General features: G+C 58.6%; 1 protein-coding gene across 7 annotated transcripts in view; it reads right to left on the reverse strand.

Annotated features, from left to right (window-relative positions):
- Window positions 93-15,318, reverse strand: part of IL4I1 (interleukin 4 induced 1) — a 39,440-nt gene continuing 24,214 nt past the window's right edge. Inside the window, exons 1-9 of one of the 7 annotated variants that reach the window (XM_021094762.1) lie at window positions 13,061-14,093; window positions 12,635-12,690; window positions 9,627-9,773; window positions 5,339-5,577; window positions 4,314-4,426; window positions 3,526-3,727; window positions 1,789-1,857; window positions 1,318-1,454; window positions 93-1,045 (exon numbers count right to left, since the gene is read on the reverse strand). In XM_021094762.1, coding sequence (XP_020950421.1) covers window positions 109-1,045; window positions 1,318-1,454; window positions 1,789-1,857; window positions 3,526-3,727; window positions 4,314-4,426; window positions 5,339-5,577; window positions 9,627-9,663 — 1,734 coding nt within the window. In that variant the 5' untranslated portion in view covers window positions 9,664-9,773; window positions 12,635-12,690; window positions 13,061-14,093 and the 3' untranslated portion in view covers window positions 93-108. Of the gene's footprint in view, window positions 1,046-1,317; window positions 1,455-1,788; window positions 1,858-3,525; window positions 3,728-4,313; window positions 4,427-5,338; window positions 5,578-5,664; window positions 5,696-5,929; window positions 6,078-9,626; window positions 9,774-12,630; window positions 12,691-13,060; window positions 14,094-15,318 lie in introns of those variants that run through there. The other 6 variants (XM_021094763.1, XM_021094764.1, XM_005664754.3 and 3 more) reach the window with 6 other exon arrangements.

A 15,318-nucleotide genomic window follows, 5' to 3' on the forward strand; every position in this document is an offset into this window, starting at 1 on the left:
TGGGCGCAGCCCCTTCTACCGCCAGGGCGAATGGCTTTGCACTCTGCGAACTGGGGGAGCGACTAAGCCAGGGAGGGGCAGGACCACACAACTGTTTCCAAAAGTACTTTAATACCGGGTTCTCTTTGGGCTGGTGCGCCGAAGGGTTACAGCGAGTAAGTCTGGAAAGTGGCTGCCCCGCCCGCTTCCGAGGTTGCACGACTGGTGGCTCGGCGCCAAGTGCACGTGCCCCACCCGGCTGTCGGTCCTGGGGTTGACCGAGCTGCTGGTCGGCGGGCTGCTCCGACGGTTGATGCCCACGGCGGCACGCAGAGCCGACTTGACGGCCGTCTCCACCCAGCCGTGCGGGAAGGCCGTGTGCTCGCCGGCGAAGTAGATGCGGCCGTAGGGGACGGCCCAGTCGTGCTCCCGCTCGTCGTCCTCGTCCTTTTGCCAGAGCGTGGGCGGCTGCAGCACGAAGCCGCCCTGGCTGTGCGGGTCCTCCCCCCAGCGCTTGATGACGCCGCTGCCGTCCCAGAGCCGGTACACGATGGGCCCGTGAAGCGCCGCCACGTCGTTGAGCGCCAGGCGCAGCGCGTCCCGGGTACTCAGGCCGGCGAACGTGGCCGCCTCGTCGGACCACGTGTACGAGGCCAGCAGCAGCGCGCCCTCGCCGGGCGGCGGGTAAAACATGGCGCGCGACGGGCGGTCGGTGTTGGAGTGGCCGCCCTCGATGTGCTCGTCTTGCCAGAAGGGCCGGCGGAAACTCAGGAACACCTTGGTGGCCGGCAGGTAGTGCAGCGCGCGCACCGCCTCCTGCCGCCTGCGCGTCAGCGGCGGCGTGAAGGTTATGCGCTGCAGCGCCGGCCCGCTCACCGTCAGCAGCACCGCGTCGGCCGTCAGGGCCTTCAGGGTCCGGACCCGGCTCCAGGACTCAATGTGCACGCTCACCTCGCGCGTCCCCTGCTTAATCGCCACGACAGGCGCGCGCAACAGCACAGGCCCCGACAGCGAGCTCAGCAGCGCGCGCGGCAGCAGGTCCCAGCCGCCCACGATGCGGCTGTACCTGCGGGTGGGCGGGAGCGTGACCCGGGCTCTTGGGCCCCGCGCCTCCCGCGGTGCTGCCCCTACCTGCCCTGGCCCAGCCGCCCCTTCAGCCACTCCCTCTCTCCCTCGCCTCCCTCTCCGGGACCTTTCTTCCTCCCCAGGCCCTGGGCTGGGAGGGCGAGTGTGGCCAGGCCGGCACACCTCTCCGCCCCCTGGGGCCCTGCTCTCGAACCCCAGGCCGCGCCCTCCCGCCAGCCCTGCCCCGGCGCCCGGCCCAGCGCGCGGCCTCACCGGAGCTTGTCGTTGAGGCAGCTGTGGGCCCGCAGGGCCTCGGCGAAGCTGAGGTAGAAGAGGCCGTCCTTGGACATTACATCTCCCAGGAGCCGCACGGCTGGCTGGCTCAGGTTCCCCTCGCTGAGGAGATACTCCTGGGGGACGGTTGCGGCCCAGGTCAGGGCCCAGGCTGGCTGCACCCACCACCTCCGTCCCGCCTCCCAAGGGGGCCGCTCCCCGCGGATCCCCTCTGTTCAGGGAGGTGACTCGGTTTACCATGGTTCCCTGGGCCTAAGCGGCCCGACCCCCCCCTCTTGGGACAGATGAGGGAAACCGAAGCCCAGAGAGGGAGGGGCACGTCTGGCCCTCGTCAGGCAGGGAGGCGGTGGCAGGCCTGAGGTCCCGGGCTCCTGCCCTCTGACTCCCGGCCCAAGACCCCCGGCGCCTTCCTTGTCTGCATTTCTCAGGGACGCCGAGGCCCCCACTCACCAGGAGCGTGTGCCTGTCAAACTTCTTCATTGCCTTTCTGCAGCCCAGTGTCTTGAGATCTTCAAGGGCCTGCGGTGGAGCAAGCAGACAGTTTGTGCTGAGCTGTGGGGACCCGAGGGGGGCGCCCTGCCCGGCGTGCAGTCCGGCGTCTCTTCCTGCTCCTGCTGCCCAGGGCCAGACGTTGCCCACGCGGTGCCCTCAGCCTTGGCCTCCACTGCAGCGCCGCGTCACCACCCGGGGCAGGCTTCCCCGGTCTGCCCTCCCCCTCCAGCCCCAGCGCTCTGTACAGGCAGGGACGGCGTCCGTCTCAGTGCTGTGTCTTTCTGGTGCCCAGTAATTATCTGTCACCTGGATCACCGTGGGCACAGACAGAAGTGGAGTCCCTTCTGCCACCTGTCCAACAGCCCTGGCAGTGCCAGCCTTCGCGGGGCTCCCCAGCGCCTGGAACCAGACTTGCAGCCCTCAGCCTGCCCCTGCCAGCCGCTTGGTCACAGTCACCAGCTCTTAGGGCAGTTCTGGGTCTACAGCCTAGTGTCCAGTCTCAGAACACCCTCGGGTCTCCCCCACCTCCATGCCCCTGCACTCGCTCTCCCTGCCTCCTCTTTGCCAGGCACCCGAGGAGCCATGCTTGCTCTGTTCAAGCCTCCTCTCCTCTCAGAAGCGTCACTGCCCCTCCGATTTCAGCCCTCGCCTTTGTCCACCTGGCCTGGCCCTGGTGGCCACGGAATTCCCTGAAGGATGTGTCCCCTCGCTGGCTGCTCACGGCCTTCAGCCCACCCTCTCAGGGCCCTCTGCACCGGGCAGTGCCAGGGCACAGCAATGGCCTGGCCTCAGCGCCCACCCTTGGCCAGGAGGGGAGATGGACAATTCAGAGCTCCCAGAGGAGGATGAGGCTGGCCCTTCCCTGAGGGGCATCAGGGGCAGCTGCCTGGAGGAGGGAACCTTGGAGCTGTTGCCTGAGGGATGAGTAGGGTTCTCTGGGTGGGAATGAGAAAAGGTCTCCGGGCAGGGCAGGTGGCATGGGTGTGAGCTGGCGGACAAACACAGTGGGTATGAAGGAGTCCAGAGCTGGGGGTGTTGGGGCCACCCGGTTTGGGGAAGGGTAGCAAAAATGTCATGGAGGAGAGAGGGTGGGGCTAAAAGGGTGATAGAGACCAGACCACTCAGGGCTTGGACCTGAAGCTGAAGCCTGGGGAGCACAGGGCTGTGGGCAGAGAAGGGGCAGGGTGAGGATGCGGGGAGAGGCCCTGGCCTGGGCTGGGGCCAAGGCTGCGGGGACACAGAGGTGGGACCAGTGTGGGAGAGTTAGGAGAGGAGAGCAGGGGGTGAGAGGAAGGCAGGGGCAGCAAGGGAGGGTGGCCCCGGGGGTGGGGGTGATGTGAACGGGGGGGGGGGAAACCCGGGGGTGTGAGTAGGTTCCAGGAAGAGGCCGAGCTCCATGGGAGCTGGCGGGTCCTGGGGGGTGGCAGATGTAAAGCAGGGTCTCAGGAGATGGGCTTGAAAGACATAAGCCTCAGGCCATACGTAGTTGAAGCCAAAGGCGTAGAAAGGTGGGTCTGTCCAGGCCGGCGTGTGGGTGAGAAGGGGACTGGGGATCGGAACGGGTGGGGTCTGTGGGGAAACGAAAGATGGAAGAACCAGCGAGGACAGACGACGGGAAGGAAGGGGAAAGGAAGCCGGGCCGGGGAGGAGGCGAGGGGGCGGGGGACGGGGCCGCGGGCTCCTGGCCGCTCCTACCCTGTTGAGAGCCATCTGGAAGATTTCTTCGGGCGAGCGGCCCTTCTCCGTGGGCTGCAGCTTGTAGCCCAGCTTCTCGGGCATCTTCTCCACCACGTAGTTCCGCAGCTTCACCTCGTTCACCTCGGTCCACGTGTTCTCGTCGTACTGGGTGAATTTGGTCAGGTTGAGGCCCAGGCTCTTGCAGAGCTGGTGGAGGATCCTGAGGGGGCGGGAGACGCTGGTGAGGCTGGGCAGCAGGGTGGGCGGCCCTCTCCCAGGGGGCTGGAGAGGGAAGGGGGAGGGCAGGCAGCTGGGGATGCGGCCGGAGCTGGGCTAGATCTGGACTGGACCGCGCTAGCGATAGGAACAGTGGGGAGAGTGTGGGAAGGCTGAGGGCGCTACGGCTCTGGGCTGGGGTTTGAGTGGGAGTTTGCCTTCACCAGGGTGGGGGGGCGGGGGAGGAAATGGGGACAGGGCGGGGGTAGACGGGGTGGGAGCCTGGATGGGGAAAGGACCAGGGTTGGGGAAGACAGAGCCGGGGCTCTGGAGGGGCTGAACGCAGCAGCCTGAGCACTTCAGGAGGTACAGCAGTGGGGCCGGAGCCGAGAGGCCCTCACATGGGGTTAGGAAAAGGACGGAGGTGGAGGCTGGGTCTAGACCGACTTGCTGGGGCACTCCAATTGGGGTCAGCGTTGAATCTCGTGCTGGCACTGAAGCAGGGACGGACCTGGGGGTCTGGTTGAGCCTGGGCAGGGAGGTGGGGCTGGGGCAGCCTGCACCTGCCTGGCGGCCCGGCCAGGTCTCACCTGTGCGAGCTGGGCATGCGCATGGCTCCCAGCTCCCCAATCCAGCCTGTTCTCCGGTCCCGGTAGGTGAAGATGCGGCCCCCAATCCTGTTGGCTGCCTCCAGGACGGTGACCTGAGGGACGACGATGGGCCGCCCGCCCACAGGCAGGGTCCTTCAGCTCCTCCCCTTAAGCCCCCCACCTCCACCCGGGTGGCACCACCCCTGGCCTTCCACCCCCATAGCAGCATAGATGGAGAGCTTTTCTTTTTTTCTTTCTTTTGTTCTTTGTTTTTTGTGTGCGTGTTTTTGTTTTGTTTGTTTGTTTGTTTGTTTGTTTGCCTTTTAAGGCCACACCTGCAGCATATGGAGGTTCCCAGGCTAGAGATCGAATTGGAGCTGCAGCCGCCAGCCTACAGCACAGCCACAGCAACTCAGGACCCTTAACCCACTGAGTGAGGCCAAGGATTGAACCCGCATCCTCATGGATACTAGTCTGGCTTGTTTCCACTAAGCCACAACGGGACCTCCAGGAGCTTTCTCTTTTTGGTGGGGAGGTGGAAGGGGGCTAGTGGGAAAACAGAACATTAACAGGAAGGCTGCTGGCCAGGTTTCAGAGGGACTTCCCAGCTCAGGGGGTGGGGAGATTTCTCACGCGCACCAAAGCCACTGGCCTGGCCCACACACATTCTGGAATTTCAGTGAGGGGGACGGTGGCAGTTGGACTTCAGAGGTACTTCCCCTTGGGTGGTGTTTCCAACCCCACCCAGGCAAGACGGCTGCAGGATGCTTCAAGGGACTTCTCTTAGGATGAAAAAGGGGCAGGGCATGCCAAAGGCCCTGCAGCGCAGGCAGGCTCTCCCTCTGGGTTTCCCGTTAGAGCAGGGGGTCCCAGACCCACTCTCCAGACCGGGAGGAAGGCATAGCTCCCTCTCCCCGCCTCCTGACACCCCCACCCCTCAACAGGGATGCGGCCAGATCCCTCCACACTGGACTTCTGGCTGCAGCAGGAAGGACTTAAGGCAGACCGAAAGCAGCACTTCTCACCTTGTGTCCGGCATCGCTGAGCACCTTGGCGGCCACCAGTCCAGCTACACCCGCACCAACCACAATCACCCTCTGGGGCTTTGAGGTCCGATTGAGGCCCAAGGTCACGACTCGGAGCAGCTGCTCGTAGTCAGGATCATGCATGCATTTCTCGAAGGGGTCATGGCTGTGGGCGGCCTGCCAGTCCAGGGAGGCCGCCAGGCTGAGGAAGACGGGGACCAGGGCGAGGAGGTGCCAGGCTGGGGAGGGGGGAAGACAGGGTCAGTGGCAGGTCAGTGGGTGTCAGGGGAGAAAAGTGGGTTCTGTCCCCTCCCCTGCTTACTTACCCAAGGTGGCCATGACTCTGGGGGATGATGTCTGGGTTGGAGGGGAAGCAAGGGCTGCTGTGACAGGAGCCTGGGTCCCACCCTCGCCTCACCGCCACACTGTGGGCTGCCCCGCTCCCATCTCAGCCCTCGCCCCACCCTTGTCTGTGGCCCTGGGCTCCCCTGTCCGCCCTGCTCTGCTCCCCCCGTCGGTCTCTTTCTCTGTCTGTCCCCATCTCTCTCCCCTCCTCCCTGTCTCCCCTCTCCCCTGCCTCCCTCTCCCCACCTATTTCTGTGGGGCCCAGGCTCTCCGCAGCCTCCTTGCTACCTCGACTTCAGCCAGCAGCAAGAGCTCTCACCTCTGCCCCCTCCGCGTGTCTGCTGAGTCCCCCCTTCTCTGGCCTTAAAATGGGCTGAGCCCCGCCCTCCCCACCCTTTTGGTAAATCGGGCTGCAGGGAAATGAAACTGCTTTCCTGGGAGGCAGGAGGGGCAGATGCTGAGGGTCTAGCAGAGGCTGGAGGGGCAGGTGGGGAAGGGGTGTACAGGAAGCGAACCAGGCTGCTTTCTTCCTCTTGCCCCAAATAGTTCAAGGGTGGTCAGAAGGCTGGAAGTAAATGCTCAGGTAGCCGTGCTAAGGGCAGGAGCTGTCCTCTGGTGGCAGGGCTGCTATGTCTGGCCTCTCCTGTGCCCCCTCTGCCTCCTTAATGCTCAAGGCAGGAGGAGACAGGGTCTCTGGCCTTGGGGCCGCATGTTTCCTTCGAAAGCCTCTGGGTCCCTCTGTGGGTCAGCAGTCTCTGTGCCCAGGGGCCCTCGCTAGCTCCCCTCCCCTCACACATGGCTGCTCTGAGCCTGTCTCCCTGGGTGCAGTGGGCACCGTGGGGGGACTCGCAGGCAGTGGCCCGCAGGGCAGCGGCACGAGCTCTGGACCAGCCTGCCTGGCTCCAGAGCCTGGCATCTGCCAGCGGGGGACTTGGGGCCTTCCCCTCTCTCGGTGGCTGCTGTCTGCCTCCGCTGAGTGGGGGCCGCTACAGTGCTATGGGGATGGGGGGTGAATCCAGGTTGGGCCCCCCACCACGGCACCTGGGGTGGGACTGGAACACGCTTCTTTGGAAATGCCAGCTGCCGCTGCCGTGGGGGAGCCCAGAGGGGTTCTGTGAGTGCCCCCGACCCCAGCCCTCACAAGGAGCCCTTCTCACCCCTGCACTGAAAACCACCCACCGTGACCCTCAGCTCTGGCCAGGGTGGCAGGGGGTAGGGGGACCTCGGAGAAACCTCTGCCTCTCTCCCAGCCTTTGGCCGATGCCCCCTGCTGCTGTCTGTGGGTGCTTATCTCCTGAGGGCGGGCGGTGGGCAGTGAGAACAAGATGACCCGGCTTCAAGCGGGGGGTCTCACAGCTTTGGGGCTTTAGCCAAGGGGACACATGCCAGGTCCCCTGAAGTGGGTGGGTGCAGAGAGGCTATTTTGGGGATTGTTCTTGGGCGGGGGGGAAGGAAAGTTGGAGGGCGGCAGGTCCTCTGCAGCGACCAATGGAAAAACCCCAACAGTAAATCAAACAGGGATGTGGTTTGATGGAGGGGTGCACACAAGAGTCAGAAAACATCTGATGTGAGGGAGTGGGAGGCAGTGACTAAGACGGAAGCAAAATCAGTGAGCTGGACAGAGCCTGGAGGACTAGAGAAAGGCAAGGGACAGAGTCAGCAAAAAGTGGCAGTGTGAGGGACTGTCCCCTCCCTGGGGTGGCCTGTGCTAGAAGCTCTACACTCACTGTGGACCTCGCAACGCTGCAGGGGACAGAGGAGGAATCTGGCACTCAGAGGTGGTGGGGGGGGGCGAGGGGCTGCATGCAGGGAAGGATCCCAGGACTTGCCCCAGATCCCACCTGCTTCATCCATGATGACAGTGAGGACAGGTGTGCCACCTTGTCATGACCTTATGTATCTTCTGGTTGGGGGAAACGGTGGAGCTGGGGGTCCAGCTGAGCCCAACGCCCCCCATCCCCTGCCCAGAGGCCCCTCTGCTCTACAGCCTCGCGGCAAAGTCCCACACAGCGGAGGGAAGCAGGAATAACATGGAGGCAGAAAGGGGTGGAGGCAGCAGAGCCAGGAGGCTCTTGGGGTGTGTCTGGGCAGGGAGTCCCCAGAGCAGCTGGGAGGACCCTCCCAGGGTCCCTGGGTTGACCTCCCACACAGGGTCATTGCTCCCAGTCCCGCTGGCTCTGGGGTCAGTGGAAGGAATGCAGGCCTCACCCAGGAGAACCCATTCAAGAAGCCAGTCCCCTGGCTGCCGCTCTAATGACTGTGGGTACCACTACCACCGTGGCCTGGATACTTCCTGGGTTCTGCTTCATTTACTCCAGTGACAAGTGACAGGGGGCTGAGCAGTCCTCATTTTATAGTGGAGAAAACTGAGGCCCAGATCAGGCACCCGCTAAGAAGTGGCACAGCCTGGTTCCAGGGCTGTTTTGGTTTTGTTTTGGCTGCACCGGTGGCATGTGAAAGTTCCCGCACCAGGGATCGAACCTGCGCCACAGCAGTGACCCGAGCCGCTGCAGTGACACCACCGGATCCTTAACTAGCTTCACCACAAGAGAACTCCCAGGCCTGTGTTCCTAACGAGCACGTGGTGATCAGCCAGGCGCTCTGGCTCGAGGACCAGAGGTGGGGGTGCCCCGTCTCGGTGCCGGGCAGGCGGGACCACTTCTGTGGAGACCGTCCTGTGTGGGCAGGATGTCAAGGGGCGTCACCAGCCTTGACCCATCACGTGCCAGCAGTGCTCGCCCCTCTAGGCCCAAGTAATGTCTCCGGATATTGCCAACGGCTCCCGGGGCGGCAGGGGAATTGCCCGGGCTGAAAAGCACTGGGCCAGGGTTAGGTTCGTGCTGGGCGGGATGCCCAAGAATGGCCAGATATGGTCCAGGAAAATTGGCAGGAAGAGAAATGCAGGGAGGCCGGATGGCAGAGGTTGTTTTGGGGTTAGGAGGCAGTCATTTGGGACGGCTTTGGAGCAAATAACTGGAACTTCCAGTCATTCCTGACGGCATCGAGGAGAGTGATGTTAGGGGTTGAATTTAGGGTGCGGATCGGGGTCAGAAGAAAGAGCAGTGGATTAGGCCAGGTTTCCTAAGCCTGGGGGAGGAAATCGAGGGTAGGGGCAGATGGTGGGGAAGACCTGGGCCTTCCCACCGAATCAACTGTCTGCCTCAGCTGATTTGGGGTTAGGTTTGCCTTTTTTTTTTTGCTTTTTAAGGCCACACTGGAGACATATGGAGGTTCCCAGGCTATGGGTCAAATTGGGGCTACAGCTGCTGGCCTAAGCCAGAGCCACAGCAACATGGGATCCAAGATGCGTCTGCGACCAACATCACAGCTCATGGCAACGCCTGATCCTTAACTCACTGATCGAGGCCGGGGATCAAACCCACAACCTCATGGTTCCTAGTCGGATTCACTTCCTCTTCGCCACAACAGGAACTCCGGGATTGTCTTTTTTTATGATGGAGTTTCTCAAAAACAGTGTCAGTCCTTTCAGATAAAAAACTGTCTTCAGGGAGAAGACCCCACCTTATTTGGCTTGCTTCTAGAACCACAACGACAGGTCTAATGGGGTTCGGTCACTCCCGGAGCAGCCGGAGACCCAGCCTGGCTCCCATGGGGCTGTGGCCCACTGGACAGCTGAGAGTGATGGTGGCCGCTGAGATAGATGGGCGAGAGATGGGGCTAGTGCCTCCCATAGGTTCTTTTCTCTGTCACCCAGAAACCCTGATTGGTCAGAATTAAAATGTTGACCGAGTCTCAGAGGAGGGCAGGGCCTACCGTGGGACACCCAGGGCCCCAGACAGCAGTCAGGGGTGCAGATCTGGTTGGGGAGGGGTGTAGAGAACAGAGGGCAGGCCTCCTTGAGGCCCCAGATCTCTGGCCTGACCCCTAGACAGGGCCCCCGCCCCAGCTCCTAGAACCCCAGGGCCCCGACAGGGACACTCACTGCATGGCTGGCTCTGGCAGGCTCTCTCAGCGCCCATGGCCTTGCTGGTTAGCCTGGGACCGAAGTCATCGTTGGGCGTGTGTGAAACCGGGCTGAGTGGTGGTGGCTCTGTCCTGATTCCCTTGTTAGACCAGAGATGCCAGGGTCCTGGTGTGGGGTCAGAGAAGCAGAGAGGCTGTGGAGGGGAGGCCCTCCCTTCTCAGGAGCTTTTTATTATGGAAATTTCAAACACATATAAAAACAGAGCAACTAGGATGATGAACCCAGGTGCATTCATCGCCTCATAGCCCATCTCGTTTCATTTACATTTTCTACCTTCCCCACTGGGTTTTAATTTAATTAATTTTTTTTTTTTTTTTTGCTGCGCCTGTGACATATGGAAGTTCCCAGGCCAGGGACTGAACCTGCACTACAGCAGTGACCGGAGCTGCTATAGGGACAACGCCAGACCCTTAACCTGATGCACTGCAAGAGAACTCCTCCCAGAGTTTGTTTTAGGGCTGCACCCTTGGCACATGGAAGGTCCCAGGCTAGGTAGGGATCAAATCCGAGCTGCAGCTGCCGGCCTGCGCCACAGCCATGGCGACACTGGATCTGAGTGGTCATCTCCGACCTATACTGCAGCTTGCAGCAATGCCAGCTCCTCAACCTACCCGCATCCTCACAGACACTATGTGGGGTTCTTAACCTGCCAAGCCACAACGGGAACTCCCCATTGGGTTATTTCAAAGCAAACCCTAGACAGATTATTATTTTGTAGGTAAAATACGCAAGGATATTTCTGTAAGAAGAGGTTGGCAAACTTTCTCTATAAATATGAGGCTTTGTGGGCCACATGGTCTCCACCTTGCCTACTCAACCCTGCCCTCGAAGAGGTCACAGCATGTAAATGAACCGGCTGTGTTCCAACAAAACTTTACTTAACAAAATAGGAAGTGGGGCCATAATTTGCCAACCTCTGCTCTAAAATAACTTATTTTGCTGTTTCAAAAACTCTATACCGTTATCACATTTAAACTTGGCGGTAAGTCAATGCTTGCATTTCACTGTCTCAAAACTTTGTGTGCGGGCGTGTGCTTTTTAGGGCTGCACCCAAGACATATGGAGGTTCCCAGGCTAGTGCTCTAATTGGAGCTGCAGCTGCCGGCCCACGCCAGAGCCACAGTAACTTGGGATCTGAGCCGTGTCTGTGACCTACACCACAGCTCATGGCAGTGCCGGATCCTTAACCCACTGAGTGAGGCCAGGGATCAAACCTGCAACCTCATGGTTCCTAGTTGGATCTGTTTCCGCTGCGCTATGATGGGAACTCCTCAAAACCTTTTTTTTTTTTTTTTTTGCCTTTTCTAGGGCTGCTCCTACGGCATATGGAGGTTCCCAGGCTAGGGGTCTAATCGGAGCTACAGCTGCCAGCCTACGCCAGAGCCACAGCAACGCAGGATCCAAGCCATGTCTGTGACCTACACCACAGCTCATGGCAACACCGGATCCTTAACCCACTGAGCAAGGCCAAGGATTGAACCTGCAAATTCACCGTTCCTAGTCGGATCCATTAACCACTGTGCCACGATGGGAACTCCTCAAAACCTTTTTTAAAACAGTTTGAATCAACAAAGAGTCTGCATTGCATCTAAGTAACACTGTAAAGAAGTGCCATTTTCAGTTCAGTGGATCTGGGAGTCTCTGTCCTTAGGACCAGGAGGGGTCTGATGGGACTGCCCTGCCCCAGGCTAGGCCTGAACCGAGCATAGCAGCACAGCAGGTCTGGTCTCTGCCTTGAGGAAATCTCTGGAAGTCATGGGGCTGAGGCAGGATGGTGTTTGGAGTTGAGGCGTGGGCAGGTGCCCAGGAGTCACTGGTATGGCAAGTCATCAGTGCCAAGGTGTGTGAGGGTTATGGGACAGGCCCAGGGGCAGCTCTGGACAGTTAAGTCTGGCTGGGGGCTGGCTAGTATTCATGGGCAGACCTGACTTCTGAGAGTGAAGGACTTTGTTCCTGAGAAGGTTCCCCCCCCCCACCTTTTTTTGTCTCTTTAGGGCCGGACCTGAGGCATATAGAGGTTCCCAGGCTAGGGGTGGAATTGGGAGCTGCAGCTGCTGGCCTGTGCCACAGCCACAGACACGCCAGATCAAAGCTGCATCTGTGACCTCTACAGTTCACGGCAACGGCAGATCCTTAACCCACTGAGCAAGGCCAGAAATTGAACCCTCATCCTCCTGGATACTCGTCAGGTTTATTAACCACTGAGCTAAGACAGGGACTCCCCCCTCCCCCCTTTTTAAGGGCCATCCTGCACGTTCCTCGGGCAGGGGTTGAATTGGAACTACAGCTGCTGGCCTATGCTACAGCCACGGCAGCACTGGATCCTTACCTCACTGAGCAAGGCTGGTGATCAAACTTGGATCCTCAAAGAGACATGGGGTCCTTAACCTGCTGAACTACAATAGGAACTCCTGGGGACAGAGGTTAAAGCACCCAGGCAATTTTGAGGTTGACTGCAAACCTTGGGAGCAGTGGTGTGCCGAAGGTGGCTCATACTATTTCACAAGAGCTGACTTTAATTTTCAGACCTCTTTTTGGTTTTGCTTTGCCAGCTGTTACTTAAAAATTGCAATATTTGTAATTAATTTTATTTTACTTATTTTTTAATTTGTTTTTTCAGGGCCGCATCTGTGGCATATGGAGGTTCCTAGGCTAGGGGTTGAATCAGCGGCAGCTGCCAGCCTATACCACAGCCACAGTAACACAGGATCCAAGCTAGGTCTGCCACCTACACCACAGCGCACGGCAACACTGGATCCTTAACCCACTGAGTGAGGCCAGGGATTGAATCTGTGTCCTCATGGATACTAGTCAGATTTGTTTCCACTGAGCCGTGACAGGAACTCCTATGATTACTTTTATTAAAAACAAATACTCAAATCTCATCAATTATTTGATTACATTGTTACTATTAAATATATGCACACGTGCACGCACACACACGTTGGTGAATTAATTTTACCTACGTGGGATGGCAATTTCCCAAGTTCGTGTTCAGTCACCGGGTGGCTTGAAATCAGTCCTGGTGGGAGAATTTACACCATGGGAATTGGCACATGTGGCCCATGAGGGCTCCTCTCCCCCTGGGGGCGCTGACATTTACCAGCACCTCAGTGCTCCCACTAGGGAATCATCTGTTTCAACCACTTCCCTTTGGAGATCAAGGTTGCGCTCGCTCCGGAAATGCTGGCTGTTTCAAACATCTGACCCTTGATGCCCTGTAGTGCCTAGGAGGCCAGGGCAGCAACCTGGGGAAAGGGGCTGGGCCATGAGGGAGGGAGTTTGAGGGTGTCTTTGAGATGAAAGCAAGGCCATCATCGTAAATCCAACGGCCACTCTCTTCCCTGAAGAGGGAGAAGAAATGTAGGAAACAGTTTACTGAGGAGATTCACCTTTAAAAGCCTTTGACTCCAACTTTAGTCACCACGTTTGTTGTCTTCATGTTAATTAATGAAGAGGAACTTAAGGAGAGGCTATGTGTCTGGACTGGCAAAGAAACATTAGCTGTTTTATTCCTGGAAAGGGAAACTGCAATTACAATGAAGTCAGCATCCAGCCAGCTGCTGAGCCTGTTGCAATCTTGGGGCCCCCCTCCCTGACCTCCCAGGAATGCAGAAGTTCCTGGGCCAGGGACCTAACCACCCAAGGCACAGTGGCAACCTGAGTTGCAGCATCGACAATGCCGGATCCTTAACTCAACGTGCTACAAGGGAACTCCAACTTCATTTTGTTTTTACCAAAAAAATACAACTATCAGAAAGCCATTAAGCTTCATTAATTTTAATATGCCAAATAATAGGTACATTATACACATGGCAAATGCAAGTTCAATCATTTTTTTTTTCTTACCATGATTGTGTGGCCCCTGCCAAGGACCTCATAGGTAAATCGGGTTTCATCTTCAAAACCCCAATACCAGATCAGGACTTGGTATGTAGCAGGTGCTCCAAAGATGGGTGTAGAGTGAATACATGTAGGTAAAAATACTACTTCTGATTTTCGAGGCATCCCCATTTCTCCTCCCCTCAGGCGAGGGGTCAGATATGGGTCCTGGATGAGGTCATGGCTCACAGACTGCACAAGGGGCCACTGTGGCAGGAGGCGGAGCCTTTGGAGGGGAAAAACTGGGCATATTTTCTGCTCCGCACCAGGAACCAGATCCAGGTGCTCGGCGTCACTCGCAGCTGCGGGGGCCAGGGGCCGAGGCAGCGCGTCAGGCTGGTGTCTGGAAATCACTCGAGACAAGGCGGCTGCCCCCCCAGCTTTACCTGTTTCCCACGGTTGAGGCATGGCCAGAACCCCCCAGGCAGCCTGAGGTAACAAAGGCAGGAATGCTGCCAATGACACGCCTTGGGGATGGCGACCTGACGCTTGTATGCCGGAAGATACAACCCAGCTACAACTGGTGCCCCCGTGTGCTCCTCTCTTGCATCAGCACCAGACGTGTGAACATCTCTGCCTAGGCGTGGGCATGCCTCGCCAATGCTCTGGTTCTGCTTGCTTCTAAGTTTCAGACAAATGGCATCTGACTTGAACTTGAACCTGCTCTGTTTTCAACCCTCTCCTTCTAAGGTGCCAACATTAACAGCAGCATTTCGGGTTCCACGGTAACTTTTATTTTCTTTAGAAGAAAAGCAACATACAGCCATGGGTATTTCAGAGGATGCAAAAGAGTGTAGAGACAAATACAAAAGCCACCTGGGATGCAGGTGGTCTGGCTCCTGTCTTCCGAACACCGTGCATCTCACGAACTGACCGGGTCTGCTCTGGCGTTGAGAGGTTCAGAGCCAAGTCAGGGGCCACCTCTGGCACCCTGGCCCTTTCAACGGGCACTCTGTGGACTAATGTTTTATGCCAGGTTTCAGGTCCACTGTTAATACAATTGACAAGTGTGACAAGGATTGCACTGAGGACACAAAGGCAACAAGAAATAGTCCCTGCCCACAGGGACGCGCAAGCTAAGGGTGAGGCAGAGAAGCAAGCCAGGGGCACAAGGCAACATGGCGAGCGTTACCAAAGGGGTCGTGAACTGGGTACTCACTAGCTCCGCGTTGTGGGGCTCACAGGACGGCCACCTGACTCAGGCTCGGGGTGGCAGAGAGGGCTTCCTGGAGGAGGGGTCAGCCAGGCAAGATGAGACATCTTCATTCCAGCCCCTCAGCAGACCTATCTTTCCGCCTTTGAAATTCTACCTCCCACTGTCCGTTCCATTCCTAAGTCACTTCTTTGTACTGACTACATTTACCCTCGATTGCTGGCTCCTCCAGGACGGAGACTCCTGCACCTCAGTCTTTTCTCCCTGCACCCACAACTGTGTGCTGGGCCCCCTGGCTGGGAGCCGGGCTTCTGAGGTGGCTCAGCGCTTCTCCACCACTTGGAGGTGGGGGGGGGGCGGCAGGCGGAGAGGGTCCAGAACACACAGACGCCACACCTACTAAGCTGCTGCCTGGATCGGAGTGCTAAGAATACTTGCTACCCCCTAAGACGAAAAGTCAAACCATGGGACAGTGCTCTCAACAGCACAGCTATCTGAAGGAAAGAAAGAAAGAAGCAAGCAACCAACCAACCAAGTATTTCGTTGCAACCAGAACCAAGACAGTGACTGCACGTTCCACACGGCACATGCGCGCTGCCGGGTGACGCCCTGGGC

This window comes from Sus scrofa, chromosome 6 (genome assembly GCF_000003025.6).
Source record: "Sus scrofa isolate TJ Tabasco breed Duroc chromosome 6, Sscrofa11.1, whole genome shotgun sequence".
Taxonomy (NCBI): domain Eukaryota; kingdom Metazoa; phylum Chordata; class Mammalia; order Artiodactyla; family Suidae; genus Sus; species Sus scrofa.